The sequence below is a fragment of the Psittacula echo genome (assembly GCF_963264785.1).
Source record: "Psittacula echo genome assembly, chromosome: 4".
NCBI classification, from domain to species: Eukaryota; Metazoa; Chordata; class Aves; order Psittaciformes; family Psittacidae; genus Psittacula; species Psittacula echo.
The window spans coordinates 120,155,653-120,173,966 of NC_137738.1; the positions used below are offsets into that span (position 1 = coordinate 120,155,653).

The 18,314-nt window shown below is 45.6% G+C and overlaps 1 protein-coding gene across 2 annotated transcripts in view; it reads right to left on the minus strand.

Moving 5' to 3' along the window:
- Positions 1–932: 932 nt before the first annotated feature.
- CCDC85A (coiled-coil domain containing 85A) overlaps positions 933–18,314 on the minus strand; it is a gene marked incomplete at both ends in the record, with an annotated part of 82,933 nt that continues 65,551 nt past the window's right edge. Inside the window, 2 exons of one of the 2 annotated variants that reach the window (XM_080616364.1) lie at positions 933–1,022; positions 8,250–8,369. In XM_080616364.1, the coding sequence (XP_080472490.1) occupies positions 933–1,022; positions 8,250–8,369 (210 nt within the window). The remainder of the gene's footprint in view (positions 1,023–8,249; positions 8,370–18,314) is intronic. The other variant, XM_080616365.1, reaches the window with a different exon arrangement.

An 18,314-nucleotide genomic window follows, 5' to 3' on the forward strand; every position in this document is an offset into this window, starting at 1 on the left:
GTTGGCAAGGAAAGCTTTTGTTTTATATATAATGAAGTGCAATCTTTTAGATCCTTATAGGCTCTTGTTAAATAAACCAGCGTGTCTCGAAATTACACAGTAGAAATTAGCATCCTGACAATTGGAAAATACTCTCCAGAAAAACACTCTTGATTTGAGACCTGTAATAGCAATCCCTAAGTCTTCTGTTCATTAAAGGGCTGTGAACATCCTACATGTCTTCAGAAGATGTGCATCAAAGTGAATCGAAAAGAAAGCTATCGTTACTTTCATTTAGAAAGAAATTGTGTTTCACTACAAGGACTGTAGTTATGCTACACTACTGGCTGGTTAGGAGACTTGATGGTCTTTTAGCACCTCCAAAGGCAGGTATTCTACCAAAGCAAAAAACAAAAAATCACTTGGAAATGGCGTAAGCACCATTAACTGATACTCTACAGACTGCAGGGTTAGTTACTAAGAGGTGACTTTCTCATAACTGCGGCGACCAAAGGCACAGTTTATCAACATCTCTCCAGTCTGGTGGAAAACCTCCATTAAATCCAGTGGCAAAGTTGTTCAGATTTGACTAAAGATTCACTGGAACTAAGCAAAAGAAAACATATATCATGTAACTCCTGCAGAATCCCGATTCTTTTGAGTTAGGGTGGGAATATCTCAGTGCTCCTACACATGGTGTGTTGGCAGATGATGCGGCGGCAGCGTTGCAATAGCCAGTATACCCAGAGAGCAGCACTCAGGGGATGCAGACAACAACATGGCTCCTCTGGGAGACTCTTGGGAGAATCCCGTCCAGTTTCTAACCGAGTCTCTTGCAGTGCATACAGACACCCTGTCGTCAGCTGGAAGTTGCTGCGGACACAGCCAGTCCTTTTGCTCTCATCAGCAGTTCAAAGTCTTTCTCTTCAGTAAGAGGATTTCCTCAGGGCCTTTTACATAGGTCCTTTATACTGATTTCCTGACAAATGTTGTCTAATTCCAGGGCACGACCCTGCAGCATCTCCAAGTTTCCTCCACACAACCTATAGGGAGGGATGGAAGAGATGTTGTTATCACCAGTTCAGAGGTCCCATTGTTCATACAGACATGCATCTGGAAACACCACGCATTGCACAGACCATGCAGCACAGGTAAGGACACAGGGGAGGGCCACACAACAGGAGAAGAGGGTATTTCTCAAGGGGTACAACATTGCTTCTGAACACAGAAAGCACATGCTTCTAGGAAAAAATGGTTAAAAACAGAGACAGATGAACTGGCACGTGCATCACCAGGCTGGTTTATGCTTCAGGTACAAGACTGAGGGCATTTCCAGGCCTCAACTGAAACACTGTTCAATACGTCTCTTGCAGAATGCAGTTCAGAAGCACGAAGCTCAGTCCAAAGGAGCCTAAACATTTCCCGTTTCAAATGCACAGAGCAGTTCTCCTCTTTTCCAAAGAATTTACTTGTTCTCTTACAATCAAGGAAGGCATTAAAAGTGTTGATTTCATTTGTTCTTCCTTGAGATCAGCGGAAGTGTGCCTGTAGTCACTGTTCTACACATGCCTGTGCGTTCTGCTGAACCAGAGCAAAATCTGCAATTCAGTAGAAGTGAGTGATTTATTTCTTTGTGTGGACCATACGTTATAAAGGTTCCCTTCCTCAGGCTCACATCTACTCCCATTCACGACTGCATAGCACTCACATTACAATTATGGAATTAGAAATGCAGGGAAGTTATACCCCAGAAAAATTAGGCAAGTCTAAAAAGGTGGACTGATTATAGGCAGGAGAATCAGCAGCTTGTGTTGTATCACTGAGCATCTCTTCCAGGGACCACCAAAACCAAGAGAGGTGATCACCACACTGTGTATAGCAACTTACGATTATTTCTGTTTAATAAGTATCAACTAGCAACCAGCTAAAGCAGAACTGCTGCTAAGCCCTCATTAATCTCTGAACCAACAGCCATATGACTGTCAAGGAGGGGAAAAAATGTTTTCCATTGTCATTATCTATTATTTGTATTTTAACAGTGCTTAAAGCCCAGGAGCAAAGAGATGGCATTAGCTGGAACTGAACAAACACAAAGCAGCTGGATCCTGGGAAGCTGACATCCTGAAAAGGCAGTTCCTACAGCTGATGAGCAAAGGCAGAACAACCTCAAGGTCCTCCTGTGATCCTGTGCAGGAGATGGGAAAATAACCCAGTTCCTCTGAGCCTTTGCTGAAGCAAACCCGAGCATAAGACTGGAAGCAATGACAACTGTCTCACTACACAGGACCAAACAAATTAAAGTCCTTTAAAGGGAAATGTCTTTAATACTAATGGATGGGCACAACCCAAACCCTGCAAACTTTCCATATGACCAGCATCTTGTAGCCTAAAATCAGAAGTTACCATCACAAAAATATCTTTTAGCTATGTTTGATGTATTGTGAAATATTTTGCCATGGTGAAAGCATGAAAATGGGTTTTCAGTGAAGCCTCCTGCATCAGCTGTCTATGGCAGACCCATTGGAAATGGTGGAGGGCTGGATCTGATGAGATTCCAATGTTTGGTTGCTGATTTTCCTAAGTTAATATTATCAAAAGGGAAGGTCTCTTGGATAGCTCTGTGAGGAGGCACATTGTACCCACACGTTGCCTTTCAACAGCTTTTCTGGTCAATAAGCATTAGGCAATATTTACCAAGCAGCTAATGCTGACACAATAATAAACTAAAAGGTGACACTTGCCAAAGTCCTTTATCTCCAGCTGAACAAATGACCCTGGTTGCCAGGAGGGGACAAACACACATCAGACAGCCCTGGAAAGCCAGCAGCCTCAGCAGAATTGCCCAGGTGGGTCAGAAGCAATACTCATGCCTTTTTTATGGGTGGGAAATGGAGAACTCTGTTATCAGCAACCACTTCTGCTTGTGCACACAGTGCAACAGGTACCTGGGTCTCGAAGGCATCACAGGAATTTTGCCTCCTTTTCAGTAACACAGGATGATATAGGCTAAATTTATCACCAAGCTCCTTTTGTGCTGGCGTATGTACAGTTCTTTGCACAATCATGGTAGCTGTACATGTTATCAGTTCACTAGTTCAACACTGACCTATCAAAAGCAGTGCTAATGGAATTACTTTGTGTTTACAAGCCCTGAAAAGAAAATGTAATGCTTAAGCGTTCCTGAATGTGTTTTAAATAGTTCTGACAAATAGCCCCATACCAAAGATTTCCCTCAGATTTTCAGCCAAAACCTTGATTGAATGAAGGACAGTTGTAAGGTTCATGATACAGTCATGGCAATTCATTTCTAGCTCACTTCCAACACACCAGAGTAAAAGGATGGGGAAAACTCCCTGGAAGCCAGGCAGAAAGCTGCACCCCAACTGCAAGGGAGAGCAGCTGCATTGCCTATTGGAGGGGCAGCACTCAAAGCCCATGGTACTTCATCAAATACTCGTGGAGATCTCTGAACTCCCTCTTTCCCAGCTATCCCACCAATCATATAGGGCATAAACCATCTTCCCTTTGGCTCCCAGCCCAAGTGAGCCTGCTGCAGCCCTGGGAGCAAAACTTACCAGTAATCTGAGGAAAGTGATGAAGAGCACCCCTCCAGACTTGATCCAAATGTTCCTGGGCTTTGAAATTACTTCCATGCTCACTAATACATGGGATGGTTTGGGTTGGAACGGACCTTCAAGCTCATCCAGTTCTAATCCCCTGCCATGGGCAGGGACACCTTCCAGTAGAGCAGCTTGCTCCAAGCTCCTGTGTCCAACCTGGCCTTGAACACTGCCAGGGATGGGGCAGCCACAGCTTCTCTGGGCACCCTGTGCCAGCGCCTCAGCACCCTCACAGGGAAGAGCTTCTGCCTAAGAGCTCAGCTCAGTCTCCCCTGTTCTGGCAGGTTCAAGCCATTCCCCTTGGCCTGCCCCTACAGGCCCTTGTCCCAAGCCCCTCTCCAGGTTTCCTGCAGCCCCTTTAGGCACTGGAGCTGCTCTAAGGTCTCCCCTTCAGGAGCCTTCTCTTCTCCAGGCTGACCCAGCCCAGCTCTTTCAGCCTGGCTCCAGAGCAGAGCTGCTCCAGCCTTGCAGCATCTCCAGGGCCTCCTCTGGACTCACTCCATGACACAATAAACTACCTCTAAACCTGCTACTACACATTCCGACATTCTCATAAAACAAGTATATAAATACAATGCAAAAACATTCCCAAATATGTTGATGCTGTAGTACCAATACCATACGCACATCCTGAAGAGAGAATTCCCACATCTATTATCTTAATGAAATTTCAACATGACCATATAACTCCATAAAGTTTCTATAATATGAATTATACATCCAAATTGCATTTTTGTACAAATCAAAATGATGCACCAAAATTATGCAGAGATTATTATAGAGCCCAAAATGAAATTTGTCATCTTTCCGCTGTTTTTACAGGCAAAATGATGCTGTGGCAAATGTTTCATGTAAAACACCCACAGTGCATAAAGCTGCAGCAAAACAGTGAGCTACAAACAGGAAGGAACTGCAATGAGAATGCAAAAGAAAAGAAACATTAGAATTAGTTTAGCACAGATCCACATTTAACATTGACAAGATGAACGTAAGAAAAAGTAAAACCAGAGAGGAAATAACCAAGTGTTTTAAAAGTATAATATATCAATAGCCAAATCAGACATAGATTATAGAAGTCAAAAGGAAAGGGAGCATTTCAGTGCCAGCAGCAGAGCTTTGTATCCCTGGGGAACAAAGAGACAAGGCAGAATGCAGGTATATCTTTGGGATTTACAAAACGGAATTGATCATGTCAAAGTTAGCGTTTTAGAAGTGGCATCACTTACATCACGAGGACTTTTATGGATTACTATTAAATATGTATTAGTTAGAAACTGCTTTTGTATCCATCATTTGCAAAGGAATAGAGTAGGCAGGAAAGTTCACAGGTGCCATTGCTCAGATGGGGAAACTGAGGCTGCCAGGCTGCAGCAGACTTATCCTTCCAAAGGATGAATTCAGGCCAGCTGAGTCACACAGTCCTTCATCCCAGGTACATTATCACACATAGACTTTTGTGATCAATACTGACCAACATGTTAAAATGACAGTATTCCAAATAAACCAGTAATTGCATTACAGAAACAGTCACTGACTTAATTTCCATGTAACATCTTCAAGAGCTTTATTGTCAGCATTTAAGCAGGAGTACTTTGCATTTTCAGGTGTTTCCAGGCTCATTGTGGAATAGAAAATGAAACACCTTAAACCTATACAGCACAGTTCTCCAGCCACAGCTTTTTTTGTCTCACGTAGGTAGTGGTAAGAGTTTTAGGAGTCTTTAATAACAATAACCTGCTGATTTATATGTTCCTGAGCTTCCAAGGCAAGGGTATGCTTAATAAAAGGAGATTTTACTTTATAAATCTGTTTTGTAGCCACAAATAAGAGCAATGGTAGATTTAAGCTTTCATGGGACCTCCTGAGTATGGGCATACATATACAACTGAGCAAAAAATTGCACTTAGACATAATTAGAGTGATTACAGTGCTCTGGATTGCAGGACAGGAGGAATCAGTAAATCTTCTTGCCTGGGTACCACAGGACACTCACTTTTCTGCAGCAGCTCCTATACTTACCCTCAGACCTTTGATTAAAGCATATCTCAATTGCATTTGTAGATGGCACAGTGGAGATTCCAGTAGGTGACACTGAACTCAGGATAGGAAAACCCAGCGCAAGTTTCACAGGTAAGGCTGTGCCCATGGTTATTCAGGAAGCCAGACTAGATAACCATCATCATTCCTTAAATATAACCCCTGGTCTGCAAAGCAAACTGTGTGGGACATGTGCACCTCCATGCACAAGCAGGCAGGATGGTCATATACAACTTGCAAGATGAAACAAACACATCCTGCCATATGTAATAGTTACCTATATATCTCTAGGGATACTACTTGCACATAGGGAATAATCCCATAACCACTGGCAGCCTGGGGAAGATCACCAAGGCCCCGGCATGAGGATGCACAACTCCTTTCAACCACCCTGAATGATGGATCAGGTCATAGAAGAGCCTGTATCAGACCAGCCACATGGCAAAGCTTTTCCCTCCCTTTCACCACTGTCTCCACCAGTGGAAGAGTCACAGGTAGATAGGGTTGTTTTTTACAGTCTCTTCATTACTCAGGAGAAAACCATACTATTTTTAGCAATGACCTCCCTCTGTTTTCTTCTGGATCTGCCCCTTTACAACACATTCCTGCTCTTCAGATTTCTTGCTGCGCAGAAGGGGACCGCACCAACAATGAGGTTTTGTAACAACAACTATTTCTTTCTTGCAGGAATTCCAAATGGTCAAATGAGTAAGGAAAAGCAGGCTCCTGAGGCTGGCTTGTTCTTCCTCCTGCATCTGATTCTGCTGAGCGATGCAAGTGGGAGCTCTGCATTCCCCAGACAGGCAGGATCAAACCCATCTGCTCCACTCTGCGAAACAGCAGGGTCTCCTCCCTGGCTGGGGATGGGGAAGGTAGGGCAGTGTGTTTAGCTGACAGCTCACTTTCCTTTTTGAATATACCAGTATCATTTATATCTACCTCTGCCTGCTGCAATACCTCCTAGCAAACTCAAGGCTGAGCTTTCACATCATATTGAACTAAATTCTGTGTATTTCTTACCAGTCCATTTCAGCAACCAATGTATCAACCATTGTTCAAATATTTCACTTACACCAATCAGCTATTACAGGTTGTACAAGAGCACGCTGTTAAAGGTTCCACTCAGGGAAATGTCTTTGCCAATAGGAATTCTAAGAACTACAAAAGGCTTTTCCTGATAATCACCAGCCAGGAATGGTGGCGGTTCATCCCATGAACTCTCCTGTACAAGGACAAGACCAGTGCACTCATAGGCAAAGTGCTGCTGATTGGGGACATGGGCTGTAGTGGTCATTATAGAAGGGACTTGTAGTTGTGTGCACATGGAGAAGGGTCAAGCTTTCTGCTGCTGCTGCTTCCCCTTTGGATGCCAGGAAACCAGGCGAGGGGGCTGCAGTGAAGCACTGCTGTGCCCAGGTTTTATGTTACAGGAAGGGATCTGATTGCTGTAATTTGTGCACAGGTCACTTGTATAAACCTATTTCCTCAGGCTTCCTGGAGGAGAAGTCAATGTCACCCAGCCATGTGGAAGATAATCACCCTGTGCATAAACTCAGCAAGTCAACAGCACTTCAGAGCTCTTGCTGTGCACTGAGCATCTCCATGAAGCCCCAAACCAGAGCAAATGTCTACAAAATCCCTTCCAGTTCTCCCCTGAAGGAGTGCAGACCTGCCACCTCCAAAGAACCAGTATATCCCTGCAGTATGTGTACAGGTGGGGAGTAACACCCACTTAACCAAATGAACATTAAAGCAGTTTAGCTAATGAGTAAAGTCCAGGAGAAGATGAACACAAAGCACCAGGAAACAGTCACATCAGAGCCAGCACCAGGAGGCAGGAACAGGGAGTCCCTGCTCTCTGCTCAGTTCACCATCAGGTTTTGATCCTCTCCGGAGGAGCACAGACTCAGCTGATGCCCCTCCTGTGGTGGGACAGGGAACTCAGCCGCTGGTTGACTCGGATCAGCTGATAAACCATCACATCTTTAACAGCTTTCTAAGTTTCATTAATTGCAGTAGTTTCACTGTTAACATAGGTAAGAACTTGGAGATATCTCTGCTTGTGGCAATTGCTGTTCATCAATACAACACAGGTCTGTGTAATCCAACTCTGACTTCAGAGTAAAGCACATCTGCTCTCAAAGATGTTTCAACACTGACCTTGGGATCATGATGCATGGTCTTCAGCCCAAAGTCCTGCTAGTTTTGTTATCAATATACCATGCACATTGACTTTATCTTTGCATTAAAGTATTCCTCTCTGCATGGGTTACAGGAATCCATCATATTCCACTGGCGAACAAGCAGGCATCCTAGGTGAAGTAGAAAGACTTCCTCATTTGGAAAACCACCAGTTTCAGGTTCAAAATAAAACTGTACATGTGTAAGTAGTTTGGAGAGCAGCTACAACTGGCATTGATCCCATTGTAAGGGCCAGATTCCTGTCCCAAGAAACACACAGTCCACAGATGCAATGGGTGACAAACAGAACACCAATCTCACTCATGACGGTAACATCCCAGTGGTATCCACAGGAATGTTGCCAAGACAAATACAACACGTGTTGGGGAACAGACAGGACATTTGGCATGGACTGTACCGGAGGAGCGTTACCTTCAGAGCATTTACCACTGAGTCAGACTGCTGGGAGGCTGAGCCATGTCCACTGACGCTAGCTGGCTCGTTTGCAGAGCAGTAGCTCCCCTCCGCCCCTCCTGGCATCCTAATGGGATCCTTCACAAGAAATTAAACACTATTTAATAAAGAAAAGGGTTGGCAACTAATTTCAACAGACGTCAGTTAGTTCCTGTTCTGTTTTAAAAGGCTGAAAAGCACTGAAGGCATGTTTCACGCCGAAGTCCCCCTCTTTCTGTGCCACAATAACCAAGATCCACATGAGGCAGCTCAAGTGCCACTGTTGAGTGTCACCCAAACACTCTCAAAAGGCCCTCAAAGGCAACTATAGCTGGAAAACCAGGATATAGGAGTAAAATTTCTTACCACAGAGTGGCTTGTGTTGGAAGGGAGCTTCAAGCTCCTCCAGCTCCAACCCCTGCCACGGGCAGGGACACCTTCCACTGGAGCAGCTTGCTCCAAGCCCCTGTGTCCAACCTGGCCTTGAACACTGCCAGGGATGGGGCAGCCACAGCTTCTCTGGGCACCCTGTGCCAGCGCCTCAGCACCCTCACAGGGAAGAACTTCTTCCTTATATCTAACATAAATCTCCCCGTTTTAAGTTTGAATCTCCCCTGTTTAAGCTTGAGATGTCAGTTTATACCCAACAGTGACAACCTCATGGGCTTCTTCCTCCCAGTGAACACCTGAAGGGTTCTTCAGGAAACTGCCAAACAAACACAAGCTACATAAACTCTTACAGCCCTGTCACCTCAAACTTTGCAGGATGTAAAGCACCTCCTGGAGCGACTGCAGTGCCGAGGTAACCTGAGCAAGCAGCCTGCTTCAAAGGAGTGCTAAAAATACCCCTGCTGCGTGCATGGACAGCAATGTGATAGCTGCAGTGGGAGGGATCCTTCTGAGGTGCCTTCAGCCTGACCTGCTCCTCACTGCCATTCTTCATGTAGCACTTTGTTTTATAACAAAGAGAAATAAAGAAGAAAAACGTTTCAAAGGTTGAGAGATGAAAAGTTCCTTTCTTACAAAGTAGAGAACCACTGTAGGAAACATTAAGAAATAATGTAGCAGTAATTCCTGCTGGAATGTGTGGGAAATGCATTTCTGAAGGGAAAATAATGACAGTGGGAAGAGCCTCTGATCAGGATCAGTGCCCCGATGTGCACTAATGTGCCCCGCTGAGCAAGCACGAAGCATGTTGCAGTCTTTGGGGGGAGGTCTATAATCTAAACAATAGGAAAGCTGGAGGTGGCTGTGGGAGAAGAAGGGCACAGAGAGATGGCATGAGCTGAGCTGCACAGATCCAGTCTGCCTGAAAATGTGGAACTGGAAAGAACCCCAGTCCAAAGCACGTCTATCTGCTGTGCATGGCTTCCTCGAGATATGCCCAGGCTTTTGTAACCAATGCTGCCAATGGGGCATAGCACAGGGAGAGCCCTTGCAACTGCTGGCCATAGAATCATGGAACCATCGAGGTTGGAGAAGACCATCAAGATCATCAAGTCCAACTGTTCCCCAGCACTGCCAAGGCCACCACTAACCCATGGCACTGAGGCCTCGTCTCCACGGGGTGTGAACCCTTGCAGGGACGGTGCCTGCAGCCCTGCCCTGGGCAGCCTGTTCCAATGCCTGAGCACCCTCTGGGGCAGGAATTGTTCCTCAGCTCCATCTAAACCTGCCCTGGTGCAGCTTGAGGCCGGTTCCTCTTGTCCCATCCCTTGTTCCTTGGGAGCAGAGCCCAGTCCCTCCTGGCTCCATCCTCCTGTCAGGCAGTTGTAGAGACACGTTAGACTCATGCCCGGCAAGTGTCTGCAGGACTGAACCTCACATATTCTACAAAAACCCTAAAAAATGTAACAAAATGAGACTGCTGCGTATGTTAAGCCTATGGAAAAGGTACCTTAAGTCTGCATTTAATACAGAAACTCATCTTCCTATGCCGCCCTCCTGCCAAGCCATGGATGCTTGTGTGAACCACAAGAGTGGGGACTAATGGGTCTCATAACCAGGCTGACAATAGCAGCACACACTTAGAGCAGCGTGCAGTGTATCATCCTTCACTTCTCCCCAGCAATGACTATTATCAATTTGCTGTGATATATGGAGGGAGGTTTAGGACTTATTTTTCTTTGGGCAGGATTTATAGATCTGTTACTGACTGGGCAGACTTAATGCTATACTTTGGGAAAGGAAATGAAAGGGGGAAGGAAAAGGGGTAATAAAGCAGATTGGAGCAATTCTGGTTTAGGATAAATTCCCTCAGTCAGCTTTGGGGTTTTATAAGTCAAAGTATTCTGTTTCTGTTACTGACTGCAGAGCCAGCAAAGATTTCTAGTCAGTTTTGAATGGTAAAATACAAATATTGCTATGAAAAGGCTGGGAATATTAGTGCAGATTGTACATCTAAAGCCTCTTGAATATGAGCAAATGCAAAACTCCTGTGAATTGTGCTGCTCTCAGAGTTCAGGCCTCCTTCCCTCCAGGCATCCTCACAGCCTCTTCTGTGCCATCTGCATCTCATGAGAATGAGAAACTTGTGAACACAGTGCTTTAAGCAGGCAGCATCTCAACACATGTTGGTAGGACACTGAAGTTAGTATTTCCCTTGTGGGCATCCTTCTCCCTCTGTCCTTGGTAAGACACATCAGCTTTTCCTTAAAAATAAGGCAGGTTTTGCAGCCCTGAAGTCCCATCCTTCAGCTCAGAGACTTCTCATCTCAGGGGATGCGACTCCACAAAGGCAGGATAACTTCTGCCAGCTTTGGAGGAAGCTTATTGCAGCAGGGGATGGGGATGGGACCAGCCTGAACGTGGGTCTCTTGTTCTTCAACTCCTGTGACTCTGAAGGCACTCCAGTGCTACTGACGGTGTTACGAGTTTCTGAGGCAGAGAAGCAAAACAGGAGGAAAAGAACTTTGCCAAAGTGGAACTGTCTGAAAACAAGGTGCCTTAGGAGACCAGAAGTGTGCTTTTCAGACCTATCATCACAGCTGCTGCTTGCCAGTGGGGAGCATGGTGATGGTTAACCTTCCACCAAAACCTGACCTGATCTTCCTTGCACTGAATCTCTTCTCTGCTGCTGCTCAACCCAGATTTCAACTGGATCCTGAGCAGGACCCTGAAGATAGGAGGAGAACTCCTGTTCCCTTCCTCCTATTCTCCAGCTCCACACACAGCACTTGCATTCAGCCACTCAAAGTAGGTATCCCTTGTGTACACGTGTGACCTATCTACTTATTATCTAGTAACAAAGCTGTGCAAGTGGAACCAAATCAGACAGAAGGGATGAAGTCATAGCACTGAAATCAGATTCACAGAATCCCAGCCTGGTTTGGGTTGGAAGGGACCTTAAAGCTCATCCAGTTCTAATCCCCTGCCACGGGCAACTTCCACTAGAGCAGCTTGCTCCAAGCCCCTGTGTCCAACCTGGCCTTGAACACTGCCAGGGATGGGGCAGCCACAGCTTCTCTGGGCACCCTGTGCCAGCGCCTCAGCACCCTCCCAGGGAAGAGCTTCTGCCAAGAGCTCATCTCAGTCTCCCCTCAGAGAGTTATTAACTCCTATTAACTTCATGCCTTACTTATTGAATAAAGTAATTAAATAAATTTAAGAACATATTTACATATTTTTGTGAAAGAAACCATTGTCTGATCCTGCATTAATTTCTTAACAGTTGCAGGACACATCACCTGACACTGCAAATCTGATCTGCAAGCTGTCTCCAGGCCTATTTTCTTCCCAATAGCTCTAAAAAGCTAAAGCAGAATTTCACGTTTGCTTTCATTTGCTGGCTGCCTGGCTACCAAATCTGCATTAACTGTGCATATTAATCTGTATTAACTTTAATATATTGAGTAATTGTGAATAAACAGTGCTGCAAACATCAACACCTGAGAAATAATGTACTGATCCTACACTGCCAACCATCCCCTCTGCCCCTGCCAGCCCTTGCGCCCAGGCTACAGCACGGTTTGGATGTTGCCTCCTCCGAAGTGTAGTCTGTGTGGATTATACTGCTGCAGAAAGCACATTGCCTGAGGCAGGCAGAACCCACATAATATCCCATGTACAGCTTCTCATAAAGAAAAGAGAGGGCAATTTCTAAATCCGTAGATCCATTTTCTGTTGGAAGTAAATCTACACAATATCTAATGCCAACACGTGACTCCAGTGAATAGAAGGCACAGGAAATCTGACTCAGCCCCACAATATCAAGTAACAAAAAATGAGATGAATGGAAATTCAGCACATCCCTCACACTGCCTTCAAAATGTGAGGAATACTCAGGCCATTCTCCCATAGAGGCAGAGGCAAACCCTGCACTGTGCCCTGGTCACAGTCAGAATGAAGACCCCTGTGCAGAACAGGGTATTTGATGGACAGAACTAATCATGAGCTTTTCTACTTGAGCCACTAAACCCCACCGTTTCCCAGTCTTTACTGTTGACAAGGGCAGTCTTGAATGTAAATCATGTAGGGCAGACCACGCTGTGCAGCTCCAGTCATGGCGGTTCATCTGCCAGCCCCTCCAGAGGAAACATTCCGCTTGCTGCCTGACTCCCAACCTCCCCACAGCACGCAGGGAGAGCTGAGAAGGGAGAACCACAGTTCCTTGTGTCCCAAGGCCACTTGAGTCACCTCCCCAAAGCTTCTGAGAGAACACGATTTTCCTGGCCACTGGGCACTGTTCACTTACCATCGGAGACCTACTTCAAATGCCCCAGACCTGGTTCTCCAGCAGCCTTTTATCCCAGAGGCAAGTGGTTTACTTGGAAGTATATCCTTCCTGCTGGGTAACTGCCACACCAGTGCAATCACTATCTGATGTTCGAAGCTTGCTTCTGATTTCCTCAGCCCTCACTTTCCCAGTTAGCTCAAAGAAAACATGGGCTGCATTTGTCGCCTTGTTTCAAGCAGGCAGGAGAAAGGAAACCAGAAAATACCAAACTGCAGAGTGTTGCTGTGCTGGATTAATAACACACTGCACAAAACTGCAGCAATTGTATTAGGGAACATTCCTGTCCATTGAAATACACAATTTTACAATGCTGCAGTTATTCACCACGTAACTCCTGTTCTCAAAGACCTCAGGAGAAACCTCTACTTGTGCATATTATTGCCAACAATCCACACAGCATCATGACTTATTTGAAGCACACTCAGATTTCTAAATGGCCAAAACCATTGCTGGCTACAGACTGTCATAGAATCACAGAAGAGTTTGGGTTGGAAGGGACCTTAAAGCTCACCCACTTCCAACCCCCTCCACGGGCAGGGACACCTTCCAATGGACCAAGTTGCTTCAGAAACAACCATTTTCAGCTGGTCCTTCATAAACCTCTTTTGCTGATGAATGCATAAGAGGAAAAGGTCCTGGGCTGTAGCAGGTCCAAATCTTGGAGACTATATAGGATATAAAGACCATCACTACTTAAGATCTGGAAGGTTCAGACTCAACTAGACTCCACTCTACTAGGACTCTACTAGAAAATCACGAGTGCGAGCAACTCCAGACCTTGGGAATTACTCTGGGAACAAAAAACCCCAAACCAAATCCGTTCTTCCCTCTGAACTGCAACTCTTGTTGTGACCAGGTTTTCCTTGAATTTGTATCTTAACAACAAGCCCATAAGCTCTTCCCATTCAGTTAACTCAAGGTGAAAGCACTGCTCTTGCTGCACCCAGAGACAAAGACCTCAGTCAGAACCTCAGCTGTTGTAAGTCACTACATTAATGACCTATTAATTTAAACAGAATAGGAGAGCACATGAAAGAACCTGGTGGGTGGATGCAGTTGATTTACTTTCAGCAAATATTTGATGACATGATGAGATAACGTGGGTTTGTTCAATGGGCTTTAATTACATTTTGGTTGAAGGATTCCCTATTCTCCTACATGCTATGGAAGGGAGGAGACAAACAGTATTGGGCTGTGAATAACACAGATTGCACAAGAAAAAATGCTAACCAAACAGTTCCCATCTTCTAATTAGATTTATAAGTAAACCCATGCCATGCACAGAGAAAATAGAACACACAGAGCTCAGCAAAAAGGGTTTTGAAAGAATTGGAAAGGGGTTGAAATAAAATGTGATAGTCTAAAGGAATGGGGGAAAAAGAGGGAAATGCAAATGTTAGAAGGGCTTAAAAATAAACTACTGTGTGCCTAAGGATCATGCCTGCCATTTCACACTGAAACATACTGCAAAAGGCAAGCTTCTTGGGTCAAAACCCCCAAAAAGCAGCAGTGGAAATGAAAGAGATACAACAAGAAGAGATGGAAAAGGACCAAAAGACTGGTAAGGAAAGAGTGAGGAAACAGAGGCAGGAAAGCCCTGAAAGAGAGCAGAAGCTTCAGCCTCATGGCTTTGGTGCTGCACACTGTGGAAGCTGGAGCTCAGCTCTGTGCATCCACCAGCCCCACTGTCCCATGCAGTTTGCTTCCTCAGAAAGCAGCATCCTGGCAACACTTCCTTTCCCCTTCATTAAAAGGTAAAGCTAAATTACAAGGACAAGGAGTTAGAAGGGGGAAATGTCTGACAATTCTCCATCTCTGCCTCTTGCTCCCTCCTCCAATGAAACAAGCACTGAAGCAATTTAAATTGGGTGGTTTGCCAAGTAGATCTTTTGCAAATGCATTCGCTGTCATTACATGACAGATGTCCACATTTCTATAACTTTCCAGCTGAACTTATCAGCCCTGAAATACAACCCCTATGAAAACACAGGGAGATCTACAGTTAATTGCTGTGGGGATGCCAGATCCTGATCTCGCTTCCCGCAGCAAGAGGCACGGATAGCGGTTACGCACCACACCAGGGCTGGGAGGACTCTCCTGTTTCCAGTTATCTGAAGCTGCTCGCTGACATGACAGATCTGTCGCGCCCAGGAAGCTCCCACTGGGATCTGAATACAATTTCTTGATTATTGCTGAGTGGTTTTCATTACTATACGCATAGACACTACGTTCTGGTGTACTGGGTTTGTGTGCCAAGGTTTTGGTAGTGGGAGGCTACAGGGGTGGCTTCTATGAGAAGTGGCTTGAAGCTTCCCCCATGTCCAACGGAGCCAATGCAGCCAACTCCATGACAGACCTGCCAGTGGCCAAGTCTGAGCCCATCAGTGACAGTGGTAGCACCTCTGGGATAACAGATTGAAGAAGGGGAGGAAAAAAGCCTGAAAAGAGAGGAATATGTGAGAGAAATAGCCCTGCAGACAGCAAGGTCAGTGCATGAGGAGGAAAGGAGGTGCTGCAGCCCATGGTGTAGACCATGGTGAGGCAGGCTGTCCCCCTACAGTTCATGGAGGTCCATGGTGGAGCAGATGCCACCTGCAGCCCATGAAAGGGCCCACACTGGAGCAGGGGGATGCCTGAAGGAGGCTGTGACCTTGTGGGAAGCCTGCGCTAGAGCAGGCTCTGGGCAGGACCTGTGGAGAGGAGCCTGTGCTAAAGCAGGTTTGCTGGCAGGACTTGTGACCCCAAGGTGGACCCGTGCTGGAGCAGAGGAAGAGTGTGAGGAGTCCTCTTCTGAGGAGGAAGGAATGGCAGAGATGAACTGACCACAATCCCATTCCCCATCCCCCTGTGCCAGTGGAGGGAAAGGCAGAGAAAAGGAGTAGTGAAGCTAAGCCCAGGAAGAAGGGAGGGGTGGGCGGAAGGTGTTTTATGATTTGGTTTTGGTTTTCATTATGCTATTCTGATTTGATTGTTAATAAATTAAACTCAATTCCCCAAGCCCAGCCTGTTCTGCCCCTGACAGCAATCAGTGAGTGATATCTCCCGTCTTTATCTGGACCCATGAACCTCTCCTTATATTTTCTCCCCAATGCAGTTGAGGAGGGGTGTGACAGAGCAGCTTTGGGGGGCACACGGCATCCAGCCAGTGTCAACCCACTGCATCTGGTTAGAACACTGGTCATTACAGCTTGCATTTTGGGGGACTTTCAGTGTTAGCAGCAAAACTCGATCCACAGCGATGCTGTAGTGCCAGGTACATTTTGAGGCATCAGAAGGCACTGCCTGAGCCAAGTGCCACAGGGAACTTTCCTGCCCCAGCCCCACGGGGGAACTGTGGTCTGAAATCCAAACCACAAATGCTCTTGCTCAGACCCTTTTGCCTCCACCACTGCTGTCACATTCCCTCACCTCCACGAGGGTTTGAGAAGCACCAGTGCACACACAGCCCTTGTCTCGGGCACAGTCGGCACCATTTGGCATTCCCAACACAAGACCCAGCTGCACACCATAAATCTTGGAAAGCATCTGCTTTCTTGCACAAAAATCCTGTTTGTGGCCAGGAACTGAAAGGGTCTGGATCCTGTTATGGGCTCGTTGAGAGAAGGCAAAAAAGACAACAACATAAAAAGAACAGCTAACTACAGCTCTCACCAGCACAGCAAACCTATAACCCATCTATGGCTCCTCCTAACTCTTAAAACCACTACTACACTATAAACCGCCACCAGAACAACTGCGCACAGCACAGGAACAGACTTTAACAGCCTGAAGTGATTATGTGCATTTTTATGCCTTTGTTATTACCTGATCAAACTAAAATATTGACTCAGTGGTGGTACTGCATTTCCTCTGACACAGGAGCCCTTCAGCAGAGCAGAGTGAACTAAAACTCAGGTTCCATTTGAGCAGTGATGGCAGCACTTAAACCCATTTTCTGTGGAAATGTTCTTGCTACTAAATATTAATAAAACCTTTACATTAGAGGGCTGTGGGGTTTTGAAAAGAACAAATCAGTGTGGAGGGAGACAAGCAAAGCAAAAGCAATTGGAAAAGAACCACACCTAAGTGATAGATGGAAGGGGTGATTTAGCTGAAGAGGGAGTCAGTGAAGGTGCCAGTGCATTTTCATGAGTGACACATGAGCAGAAAAGGGAAAAAAGAAAGGATATTGAAAGGAAAAAGAAGGAAATCATGGCAGGAGGAGAGAAAAAAGCCTCAGAAAGCAAGGCAAGGACTCCTCGGCAAACACCTGTCAGAGGCTTCATACAAGTGTGAGTTGTCACCTCTCTTGTACCAAGCGCAGTCCTGCAACTCCCAAAGCCTCCCACTGCTCCAGTACCATCAAAGAGGTGCTGTGCACAAAGCAAAAGGCACTTTCTTACTGAAGCACTGGTGAAATTTTAAGGCAAAACACTTTAAAAGCTGTGCCAAAAACCTTCATCAGTTCTGGAGCTCATCCTGTATTTGCAGCTGATTTGTCAAAAGCGCTTGGTCTGGCCTAATATCCAACAAACTTCCATTCCTGCCGTTAAACTGAATCAAAGCAGTGCTTGGAGCTGATGCATTTCCATCCTGCATCCTTGTGTTTGTGACAGGGCCTGACTGCTGCTCACCGCACGTTCAAGGTGTCACTCAGAGGAACCACAAACACCCAAAATGAACTCATGCAAATGTGATGCCGAGGTAATTGAATGCAAAGTCATCAAACTGAATGTCAGTGTCTACATTGCCTTCCTCTCTTCTTCAGGAGGAAAGGTGAGATATGTCAGGAAACACGAACTTTCTCACTCCTTTTTCTTAGCATCAATATGCAGAGATATTAGGAGATTTTTCAGAACTCTCCTACACATCCTTGTGCCAACAAAACCAAACATAAGGCAAACTCTGGCCTGTGTATTGAAAATCAAAACTCAGTTTGCAGGTTTGCTCACCTAGTTCTTCCCCTTCAAATGCCCACAATCAGCATATTTTGTTCCAATTACTTTTGCCACAGCTACAGGTTTAAGTGCTATAGTCACAAGCACTATTGCTCTGGTTTTGGCACCCCATCTCAGATATTTTCAATGAACTCAATGCTTACAATGTGGGTGTTCCAGTCTTTGGCAAGCTCTGGGAATGCACTTCATGGGTCACCACCTGAAAGCCTCAAGCCCCAGACAAAAAACCATATGAGCACTTGTAAAGATTTTGCCCACGAAGAATGTTCTGCACAACTCATCCCTCAGTGCCGTTCCAGATCCAACACAAACCACAATGGTATTTTGCAGGTCCTGGACATGATTCTTGGCAAGAAAATCATATTCTTTATC